At 40.3% G+C, this 12399-nt stretch overlaps 1 protein-coding gene across 1 annotated transcript; it reads left to right on the top strand.

The window, feature by feature from the left end:
• The first annotated feature begins 370 nt into the window (after positions 1–370).
• On the top strand, positions 371–1473 carry LOC106970168 (olfactory receptor 2A12-like). The gene is given in 2 exon segments (XM_053204220.1): positions 371–1439; positions 1442–1473. Coding segments are annotated over 2 exon segments (975 nt in total). The 5' UTR covers positions 371–496.
• The last annotated feature ends 10926 nt before the right edge of the window (positions 1474–12399 follow it).

Here is a 12399-nt window from a genome sequence, read left to right as displayed (position 1 = left end):
TCACTCCTTGGTATCATATATCATGGATATCATATTCTTGCAGCAAACTTGTAGCAAGGAGACAACTACTCTCTAATTTTGTACTTGAGGAAGTAGTCTCAAGGGGGCAAGGGTGTGGGGTAAAGGACTTGCTCAATGCCATTCACTCAGTCAACTATAGAGCCAGGACTTAGAACTCAGTGAGCCTTCTAACATACCATGGCCTGGGAAGGGGCCAGTGGGTAGTCAGAGAGATGGCCCAGCTCAGGCCAGACTGAAGGTAAAATTAAAGTGGAAAATAAATTAATGTCTTCAATAGGACATTTTCTTCTTCATAGATCTCCTGAGAGTAGTGGCAGTGGCCCAAGAGCACGTAAAATAGACAGTCATTGTGTCTAATCATAACTGGACACTGACCACTACTACCACAACCCCATCAGTAACTCTCACCTTGGTGCATAGCTTAGCTAGTTCTCTGTCTGAATTGGTTCCTTTCTTTTTCATTTAGAAGTAGAACATGATGCAGGAGACTAACCAGTCCTTTGTGGCTGAATTCATCCTTCTGGGCTTCTCCTTCAACCCCAGCACCACTCCTCTGCTCTTCTCAGCCTTCCTGATCACCTACCTGCTGATTATTCTGGGAAATGGCTTAATCACCATCCTCATCTGCCTGGATTCACACCTCCACACACCCATGTACTTCTTTATTGGCATCCTTTCCATATTGGATGTGGGCTATACCACTACAACTGTGCCTCAGATGTTGGCACATCTAGCCAGCCAGAAGAAGACCATCTCTTTTGCCAGCTGTGTGGCCCAAATGTACATTTTCTTGGTGCTAGGCATCATGGAGTCGTGGCTCTTTGCCATCATGTCTATAGACAGGTACGTGGCCATTTGCCACCCACTCAGGTACAAGGTCATCATGAGCCCATGGTTATGTGGAGTAATGGTCATTTTCTGTGGACTCTGGGGTGTCATTTCTGCTCTTGTCTACACTGTTTTTGCCATGCATCTGCCATACTGTGGCTCCAACAAGATCAACCACTTCTTCTGTGAAGTTCCTGCAGTCTTAAAGCTGGCTTGTGCAGATACCTCAGTCAATGACCGAGTAGACTTCATTCTTGGCTTTACTGTCATCCTGGTCCCACTCTCCCTCATTCTTGTCATTTATGTCAACATCTTCATTGCCATCTTGAGGATCCGTTCAGCCCAGGGGCGACTGAAGGCCTTCTCCACTTGTGCCTCCCACATCACTGTGGTCACTATGTTCTGTGTGCCAGCCATGGTCATGTACATGAAGCCTGGCTCTGAGGCTTTCCTGGAAGAGGACAAGAAGTTGGCCCTGTTCTACAATGTTATCTCTGCTTTCCTCAACCCCATCATCTACAGCCTCCGGAACAAGGACATACAGAGGGCTTTCCTCAAGGTGACAAGCTGGGGCAGGGCCTTCCAGGGAAGGACAGCTGGGGAACAGAGAAGCAAGACTCATGATGCACAGTCAATGCCCTAAACATTCATTTGCATGACCCAGCAACACCAGGACACACACAGCCCTGGCCCCAAATCTCAACTCTCTACAGCCGGTGGCAGACAGCCCATGATTTAACTGACAGACTAGTCACTGTGACATACCTTCCAGATACATCAGTCTTTCAGCTTCCTTTTGTTTTAAAGTCTCAACAGGTAACAAAAGAAGGGGCATCCTAAGCCATTAAAATCTAATATCAAGACAAAAGGAATAAGCTTTGGGGTATGCCCTGTGGCTGAATCTTGAGAAAGTTTCATTACCCTACAGAAACTGCACACAAGGTGTTAGGTTAGCTGGAGGGAAGGGCAAAGGCGCTGACATTGGAGGTTTCCTGGCCCTGGAAGGAAGAATAAAGTAAATGTCATTGCAGTGACTTGGAGGTGTGGTGTACTTGTTTTGGACATGCAGATTGGAAACAAGCTGGGATCCCTGGAGGCTAACTGCATTTGGTCCCAATGACCTCCCCCTGAGACTTATTTCAGGTCTCTCTGTTCCTCTTTCCCTCCTTACAAGTCAACTGGACTTCTGTCTTTGCCATTTCAGGGCTCCACATATGCTCTTTTTTCTCTCCTCACCTTTAACTCCACCCTACCTCCATCCTATCCTGTTATGCTATTATCTCCTGTTCATCCATCAGATCTTGGCTTAAACTGCAGCTCCTCAAAGAAGTCTTTTATTGAGCTCCCAGAGTGAGCGTTCCAAAGCACCCAGTACCTCTCTTTCATAACAAAGGCATGCAGTTCAACATATGAATTCTCTGCCGGATAGCAGCTTCCATGAGGCAGGACCATGAGTATTCAGTTGATCCCTAGGATCTAGTCCCATGCTACCCACATACTGGCCTTCAACAGGTATTTTATGATTGAAGAAATAGACACTTCACAGGAAAAGCCAGAGAGGGAAGACAAAACCAGTAAGTGGTAGAGTTATTGAATTAGGACTAGCAAAATGTAGGAAATAGTGGCAGGTACAAAAAGGAGAGGATATGAAAAGGAGTAATGTTGTTCAGCTACAATCATATGGAAAAAAGTTTGCTTTCATTATTAATAAACATGGATTGAATAAGTGGGATATCATTTTCCACCTATCAAACTAGCAAAATAAGAAAAATGGTGATACTCAATTCTGGGAAGGACACGCACACTCATTGCTGAAAAGATTATCCTTGGTTCTACCCTTCTAGAGCAGTGCCTTCTACATAGTAGGTACTCAATAAATCTGTTATATGGAGAGTATAATACTAATAATCATGCCTGTATGCATTAAACATTTATGTACCAATACAGTTGTGAAAAATTTATATATAAATTAATTCATTTAATAAAAATATATATCATGAACCTTTACAATATTTATATGCTTGAGTCCAGAAATTTCACTTCTAGGACTTTGTCCTTAGAACAAAATCAGAAATGTAGACAAAGTTGGATATAAAAATATGTTCATCAGAGAGCTATTGGACACAACTATAAATATGATATATCAACTCTACTACATGCTATTCAATCAATACCATATATCATGTTTTGAAGCAATATTTAGTTACATTGAAAAGTGTGATATAATGTTAGGTAGAAAAAAGTCAAGTTATAAAGTTATGTATATAAGGTTAATCCAACTTTTATAAAATACTCCTACATTTGTTTATAAAACCCTGAATGGATATATGTTAACATGTTAACACAAGATATCCCCAGGTAGTAAGATAGTAAATGATTTTTATTTTATTTCTTGCTTTCTCTACTTTATAAAATTTCTACAATCAGTATATATTATCTTTATAGGGGAAAGAAATTAAGATGACTTGAGAAATACTTATCCTGTCAGAGAAAAGAAAGTTAGCTATGACGCTGGCACCATTCATTCATTCATTCATTCATTCATCAAGCGTTCATTGATGCTTACTATCTGGCAAGCCCAGTGCTGGGCCCTGTGGGTGCAGACATGATAATCTAAGTCCCAGTCTAGTGGTGAGAGACAAGTATAAGACAAGGATGCCATAAGGTACTAACTGTGATGTTCCAAGCTCTGAGGAAGTGATGAGGCCATATTTCTGCTGGGTGCTGGAAGCATGAGTAGAAGCTTGATAAATGGAGAAGAGAGCAGAGAGCAGGGGCAGGGGATCCCAGACAGAGGACACAAGCTATTGAAAGCCTAGAGACATGGGATTATGAAGAATGGGCAAGATGGCTGGGACCCAGACCCAGGCAGGGGAGAGAAGATATGACAGATAGGGCCTGGCATGCTATGGTAAAGAGCTTCAAGTTTCCCTTCTAGACAAGTATTTACCAAGGACTGTTACCTGGAACTTTGGTCCTGTGAAACATTGTGAGGAAAAGATTTCTTGTCCAAATAACCTCAGAGACACTGATCTCCTCTTCATGCTTCTCAGTGCACAATATAGGATGTTAGACTCTGAGAAGACCAATGGATAGACGAACAACTAAACACAGGAAAACACCTATGCTAATTCTACTTAACACAATATTTACCAAACTTGTTGGATCACAGAGCTTTTTCCTCTTGGAACATTTATTAGTCAAAGAAACTAGAATTTTCTAAAAGTGTACTTTAAGAAGTGCTATTGGGGGCACCTGGGTGGCTCAGTCGGTTGAGCATCCAACTTTGGTTCAGGTCATGATCTCGCAGTTTGTGGGTTTGTGCCCTATGTCAGGCTCTGTGCTGACAGCTCAGAGCCTGAAGCCTGCTTCAGATTCTGTCTCCCTCTCTCTCTGCCCATCCCCCACTCACACTCTGTCTCTATCTCCTTCAAAAATAAATAAACATTAAAGAAAATTTTTAAATAAAAAAAAGAAGTGCTATTGTATGCATGGATGTATTTGAGGGTGGAAATACAGAAAAATATAAAGCCACTAAAGTATACTTCCAATGTCACCCCTCAGACTTAACTTTCTTAATATCTTTGTGTATTGTTTTATGTCTCCATGTACCACTTGTCACAGTTGCAATCACATGTAAATATTATTCTATAGCTTTTCATCATGGCCTATGTGTCTCACACATGTATTTTCCGTAATTTTATTTCATCATGCTTCAGTTTCTGTATTTTCTTTTGACTTGCTTTCCAGTTTACTAGTTTTTCTATTCATCTGGGTCTAGTGTGCTATGAAACCTAGAAATGTATTTTTAATAACAATTACATTTTTAACTCTAAAATCTTAATTTTAGGGGGTGCCTGGGTGTCTCAGTCGGTTAAGTGTCCAACCCTTGATTTCAGAGGTCAAGCCCCATGTGGATCCTGCTTAGCATTTTCTGTCTCCTTCTTTCTCTGCTCCTCCTCTGCTCACACTCTCTCCCACTCTCTCTCTCAAAAATAAATAAATAAACATTTAATGGGAATTCAAGCTGGTGCAGCCACTCTGGAAAACAGTATGGAGGTTCCTCAAAAAACTAAAAATAGAACTACCTTACCACCCAGCAATTGCACTACTAGGCATTTATCCAAGGGATACAAGTGTGCTGTTTCGAAGGGACCATGAACCCCCATGTTTATTAGCAGCACTATCAACAATAGCCAGAGTATGGAAAGAGCCCAAATGTCCATCAATAGATGAATGGATAAAGAAGATGTGATACACACACACACACACACACACACACACACACACACACACACACACAATGGAGTATTACTCGGCAATCAAAAAGAATGAAATCTTGCCATTTGCAACTATGTGGCTGGAACTTGAAGGTATTATGCTAAGTGAAATTAGTCAGAGAAAGACAAAAATCATATAACTTCACTCATATGAGGCCTTTAAGAGACAAAACAGATGAACATAAGGGAAGAGAAACAAAAATAATATAAAAACAGGGAGGGAGACAAAACAGAAGAGACTCATAATATGGAGAACAAACTGAGGGTTACTGGAGGGGGTGTGGGAGGGGGGATGGGCTAAATGGGTAAGGGGCAATAAGGAATCTACTCCTGAAATCATTGTTGCACTATATGCTAACTAATCTGGATGTAAATTTTAAAAAATAAAAAACAAAATTAAAAAAATTAGGAAAAAATAATAAACATTTAAAATATATAATATTTAAATTTTTATTTTTATTCTTTTTTAGTTTCCAAGTCTCTGCCAAAATTTCCCACCTTATTATTTAATCAGTTATTTTAAAGTTCATGGCTGATATACTCCACTATCTAGATGTCCTATAGGTCCATTTCTTATTGCCTCTGTTTTTCTCTCAATTTTGAGTGAGTTCTTATCTTTTTGTGTGCTTGGTAATTTTTTATTGAATTGCAGACACTAAGTATAAAAAAGACTTGTAGAGATCATTTGAGGCTCTGGATGAGGCTGTATCCCTTCAGAGTACATGTACTTGTGCTGTGACAGGCAGTCTGAGCAGTGGAAAATCTCCATTGGTTATTCAGGGGTTGAGCTGACTCAAAGCTGAGCTTCAGTGTTTGTATTTATTGGTATATTTCTGGTGGACTTTACTCACACTCCCCTGGGAGTCCCAACTAAAAGTGTCTGATGTTTGCCAGGGCCAGCCTCCTTAGACCCCCTTAAGTCCAATTTTTGTCCTTTCATTGCCTGAGCTCAGCTTCTCTGTCCTCCTTTTCTCACAGATTATCATGAGTGTTCCCTTATGACCTGAAGATGTTAGCATTAGAGGGGATGACTAACCATCCTCCTATTTTTACTGTATTTTTCTAAGCAGGGATATAATGATCATCTCTGTACATACATCCTTAGCTGAATTTTTAATTTTTATTTTTTCAGTGAGTATCTTAGTTTGGACTGGAATAGGTTTCCACTTGTGTTTCCTCCTAGGAGTTTTATGGTTTCAGGTCTTATGTTCAAATCTTTGATCCATTTTGAGCCTTTTCATTTTTTAATGTTTTTAAAAGTTTTTATTTAAATTCCAGTTAGTTGGGGTGCTTGCACGGCTTAGTTGGTTGAGTGTCTGACTCTTGATTTTAGCTCAGGTCAGGATCCCAGGGTTGTGGGATTGAGCCCCAAGTTGGGCTCCCTGCTAGCATGGATTCTGCTTAAGGTTCTGTCTCTCTTTCTCTCTTCCTCTGCCTCTCTCCCCTCTCATGCTTTCTCTAAAAAATAAAATAGATAAATAAAAAATAAATTCCAGTTTTTAACATACAATGTAATATTAGTTTCAGGTGCACAATAGTGATTCAACACTTCCGTACAACACCTGGTGCTCATCACAAGTGCACTCCTTAATCCCCATCATTTACTTCCCCTGTCCTCTGCCCACCTCCCCTCTGATGACCATTAGTTTGTTCTTTACAATTAACAGTCTGTTTCTTAGTTTGTCTCACTTTTTTCCCCCTTAGTAGTATTTTTGATAAATGGAAGTGTTTAATTTTGGTGAAATACAGTTTATTAATTTTTACTTTTTGGGAAAGTTTTTTTGTTTTAATTTTTTTTTAAGAGAATGTGTGAGCAGAGGAAAGAGGCAGAGGGAGAGAGAGAGAGAGAAAGGGAGAGAGAGAGAGAGAAAGAGAGAGAGAGAGAGAGAGAGAGAGAGAGAGAGAGAGAGAGAGAGATAATCTTAAGAAGGCTCTATGCTCAGAGTGGAGCCTGATGCAGGGTTTGATTCCATGGCCTCAGGATCATGACCTAAGCCAAAACCAAGAGTCAGACGCTTACCTGACTGAGTCACCCAGGTGACCTTATTATAAATTTAATTTCTGTAATGTACATGGAACAATTTCGACTTTCTATTTCTTTGTAAGCTGTATTTTTAGTAAGCTGTATTTTTCAAGGAATTTGTCCATTTTATCTAGTTGTTGAATTCATTGACATAAAGTTGGCCAGAACATACCCTTATTATTCTTTTTATATCTGTGAGACCTGTGTGATAGTTCCTCTCTTCTAATAGTGATAATTTGTGTTTAATTTTTTTCTTCCTCAATGACCTAGAGATCTATCAATTTTATTGAACAGTTCAAAGAATTACCTTTTGGTTTCATTGATTTTCTTTATAGTTTGTCCATTTCTATCTCACTGATTTTTTTTTCAGTTTATTTAGGTGGAAATTGAGATGTTTTAAAAAGGACCATTCATTTTTCTAACATAAGGACTTAAAGCTATAGATTTTCTAAGAATTGGTTTAGTTGTAGCCACAGATTTTAATATGTTGGTTTTTTTGTTATCAGTCAGTTCAGAATAGTTTCTTATTTCCCTTGTGATTTCTTCCTTGATACATGAATTATTTAGAAATGTATTGTTTGGAGGCACCTGGGTGGCTCAGTCACTTGAGCGACCAACTTTGGCTCAGGTCATGATCTCATGGTTTGTGAGTTAGAGTCCCACGTCAGGCTCTGTGCAGACAGCTCAGAGCCTGGAGCCTGCTTCGGATTCTGTGTCTCCCTCTCTCTCTGCCCCTCCCCCACTCATGCTCTGTCTCTCTCTGTCTCAGAAATAAACATTTAAAAAAAAAGAAATGTATTGTTTAACTTCCAATATTTGGGACTTTTCTAGATATCTTCTTTTATTGATTCTTAATTTAATTCTATTGTGTTCAAATAACATACTCTGTAAGATCTCAAAATTTTGAAGTTTTATAGCCCAATATATGGTCTATATTGGGGAACATTCTGTGTGCCCTTTAAACGAATGCTGTTTTGGGCTATAGTGATTAACAAATGTCAATTAGATTAAAAGAGTTGACAGTGTTGTTCAGATCTATGTCCTTGTGATTTTTGGTCAAATTGTTCTGTCAAGTACTATGACATGAGTGTTACAATTGCCACTACAGTTGTGAAATTGCTCCATTTTCACTTTATTCCTGTCGGTTTTTGCTTCATGTATTAGCTAAATGCACATTTACAATTATGCATTTTAAGATGCATGTGTGTTTGGCTGTGTGAAGTTTTATCTCACTAATATATAAAATAATCTTTTTTTTTTTAGTATTTGCTTATTTTTGAGAGAGAGACAGAGTGTGAGCAAGGGAGGTGCAGAGAGAGAGGGAGACACAGAATCCAAAGCAGGCTCCAGGCTCTGAGCTGTCAGCACAGAGCCTGATGTGGGCTCAAACTCTCAAACCATGAGATCATGACCTGAGCCGAAGTCAGACATTTTATTGACTGGGCCACCCAGGCACCCTGTAATATGTAAAATAATCTTAATAAGACTCAGGCTCAAAAAAGTAACACATAAAAGACAGCCTATGAAAAAGATGACTTGGAAAAAGACTGAAATAGAAATGAAACTGTCTATAGCTTGCTTCAGTTCGGTTTTTTGAGATTCTCCCTAGCCCATTATGAGAACTAATGTCAAGGTCTAAGAATGATTACATTGATGTGAGTTTGGTGTAGGCAGAGTTAAAACCTTTAACTGATGTGAAGCATTCTTTTCTGGTATAGTACAGTATGCTTCAGCTTAAAAGACTTGACTCTAGGGGCACCTGGGTAGCTTAGTTGGTTGAGCGTCCAACTTTGCCTCAGGTCATGATCTCCCAGTTTGTGAGTTCGATCCCCACATCGGGGCTCGCTGCTGTCAGCGCAGAGCCTGCTTCGAATCATCTGTCCTCCTCTCTCTACCCCTCCCCAGCTTGTGCTCTCACCAAAATAAATAAATATTAAAAGAAAAAAAAGGCTTGGCTTTGGATGATCTTCTCTGTAGTATTCAGCTCTATTTGATGCTTCTTGCTTAAGATTTTATCTTCTCCTTTCCTCCTAAGCACATGTTATGGAACTGAATGAATAGATCCTTATAGGCCAATGTAACCCTGGGCAGGCAAGCTGAGGTCCCCTATGGAGAAGACAGAAGGTATAAATAGCTCTGAAAATGAACTGTCTGGAAGGACAAAACTGCTCATCCTTATGTCTGGGTATAAATAAAAATTGTTCACTACAGAGCAACTGAAGTTCTTGCGGTGAGGGCAGAGGTTTCCGGATTCATGTTCAATGTCAGAAAAAGAAGGAATATGTGTGCTGGGGAGGATGAGAGGTAAGATGCAGGGAAATTCTAAAATCCTATATCATTAAGTGAAGTTAATTCCATTTGAATATTTGGATTCAGGTTAGTAAATCTTAGCCTTCTATAGTGTTAAAGTTAATGAACATATATCTGTGTCCTTCTGCTTGACTGACATCTTAATTTAGTATCTCAGAGGCAGCTCAAATTTAACATGTCCAAAAGGAAACTCATCACTGTTTACTTCAAACCTGTTCCTCTCATGGGTTTTCCATTTGAATAAATGGCATCATCATCCACCCAACAGCCCAAAACAACGGATGTCCCACATCCAATTAGTCTCTACTAAATCCCTTTGATTATCTCCAATTTGTTCCCTTCTTTTCATCCCTTCTATTCCTGGACAGTAAAGCCTAATAATCTCTCAATTGAACTCTTTTAATAGACTCCAGTTGGTCTTCCTCCTTCCAGTTTTATTAGCCAAACTGGCTACTAATCTTTCAAAAACTCTAATCTGGCAATCCAATGGTATGCTGGTAAATAGTTAACAATCAGCTCTCTGGGGAAAATAAAAAGCTCTGATTTGTTGTGTTTGCCAATTTCTTTGGTGTGAATGCTTCTACCGTGACCAATTTCAAGCTACCAATGTGATATCGCTGAACACAGGGTTGGGAAGAAGTGAGCACAATTGGCTCTCATGAGCCAAGTCAGCTACAGAATGCCACTAAACCATGTCACTCTCTCTCTCTCTCTCTCTCTTTTTAATGTTTATTTATTTTTAAGAGAGAGAGAGTGTGGGAGAGGGGAAGAAAGAGGGGGAGACAGAGGATTGGAAGGGCTCTGCACTGACAGTGGAGAGCCTGATGTGGGATTCAAACTCACAAACCATGAGATCATGACCTGAGCTGAAGTCAGACACTGAACTGACTGAGCCACCCAGGCGCCACTCTTTAATAATAAATTTCAATAGATCTTTGATGCCCTCAGGATATACTATAAACTCTTCAGGCTGGTCTACAAGACTCTCCATGATCTGGCCCTGATAATTTCTCCAGACTCATCTCCCCCATCTCCCCATTCCTACCCAACACCCACCTTGCTCAAATCCTCACTTTGTGCTTTAATCAATGGGCACAAAGATGGGAAGAGATTTTCCGGACTCCAGAAAGGAGAGCTAAAAATGGATGGGACAGGCATAGAAATGGGAAAAGGCCAAGGGCAGGTGTGCAACCAGCTCAGCCTTCAGTGGGACACAACAATCACTGGACAGATGAGACAACATTACCTACTGAGATCAAGATACCTGACTCCTAGACCTAGTTCTGTCTGACTTTCCACAGCTATTTCTATCACTAGGCCTCAGTTTCCCCACATCTAAAATGAGGGTTTGGGGTGGGGGGGGAATACCTAAGAGCTTTCTAGTTTAGACATTCTTTTTCTATGGAAGCCTTAAATAAAGTTCAAATAAGACCAGCAGAGCAGCTAGAACTTGGGTCCTGATGTTGGCTTCCTGGCTGCACTCACATACGGGCCCTAATCATGGAGGCCTGAGTTAAAGTACCAATTTCCACACTCCTCTTGTAGTTCTAGTTCCCCCAAATATTTGGTGTCCTTTGGGGCACATATAGCCCTTCTCTGCATCCTGATTGCTCACTCTTTGCTGAACCTTCCTGTGAGTAATGGGATCCCTCAGGATTGGAAGGCTCCTGAGGTGATACTGGCATCTATTTGGCTATACCCTTAAGGACTCCTTGGTCCCTAATACCTGTGGGCCTCATTAAAACACCAACCAGGTATCTCCCAGGTTGCTGCTGAGATGCAAGAGCTTCTGGAAAGTGGCTAACATAAGACCCTCGTATAGACCAGTATATGATGATACTGGAGCTGCCCAAGGCAGTTGTGGGACATGTGTGTGGAGTGGTGAGTACTAAACTTGGGATCAGAGTGGGAGGATAGTCAAAGGGCATGAAGGACAAGCCCAGAAGCCTGAGGAGGCTACTCCCACCAGATCCCTGCCAGCCTTAGCTCTGGCACAGTGTCATCTGTAGGTAGTGCAGAAGAAGCAGAGCCCAGTGACACAAGGTCCTTGGCGAAAGACACATCTGGGTTGTGTCCTATAATACCATGCAACATCAGGAGAGTTACTTTCTCTGAGTCTCAATTTCCTTTTTCCTATGAATTTAGATTTTTTTGAAAAACACTTGTCATGAGAGTGAAATACTATACCAGTAACATCTATGCTTGTTGAAGCACTAACTACTCTGCAAGCACTTCACATGTACTAGTTCACATGTTGAGCAACTTCACATGTACTATTTCAACTAATCATTAGAGCAATCCTTTGAGATGAATGTATTATGATCACTAGTTTCCAGAAGAGGATGAAGACACATAACGTTTAGATAACTTTCCCAAGGTCATTATGCAAATTAGCAATGGAATCAGGGCTAGAACCCAGGTCTGATTCTAGTGCCATGCTCTTAACAATTATCCTATCTTGGATGTAAAGGAACTGGTCTGTGGTAAGTGCTCAGTGAAACTGGGTTCCATCCCTGCCTCATCCCACACTTTAATGCCATTTCAAGTGGCACAGACTAAGACTAGAAAAGACGCATATTTAAGGAAGATAATACCAAGAACTATTCATGCGTTACTGATTTCATTTCTCCTATTTTTTCATTTAACTTTATTTGTTTCAGCTAACAAATTGCCAAGAAGAGGATTTTCGTTGTGCCAGGTTACCAGTGGGTAACCTGGGTAGAAGTCATCAGAGAAGAAGACCTTGACATTGGTTTTGAAAGAGGAAGTGATGGAGAAACCACTGGAATTCATCCTTGCAACAAAACTCACTCTTAAACCATCAGTATAACTTCACAAAGTCATTAATCCAATGTTTATTAATCGTTACCCATACCCTGTGCTAAGAACTGGAGATAGAAAGGTAAGACATGGCTCTCCAATTAAGGAACTCCACAA

This window comes from Acinonyx jubatus, chromosome C1 (genome assembly GCF_027475565.1).
Source record: "Acinonyx jubatus isolate Ajub_Pintada_27869175 chromosome C1, VMU_Ajub_asm_v1.0, whole genome shotgun sequence".
Taxonomy (NCBI): Eukaryota; Metazoa; Chordata; class Mammalia; order Carnivora; family Felidae; genus Acinonyx; species Acinonyx jubatus.
The sequence above is the reverse complement of the archived record's forward strand: the minus strand, read 5'-3'. Positions and strand labels throughout refer to the sequence as shown.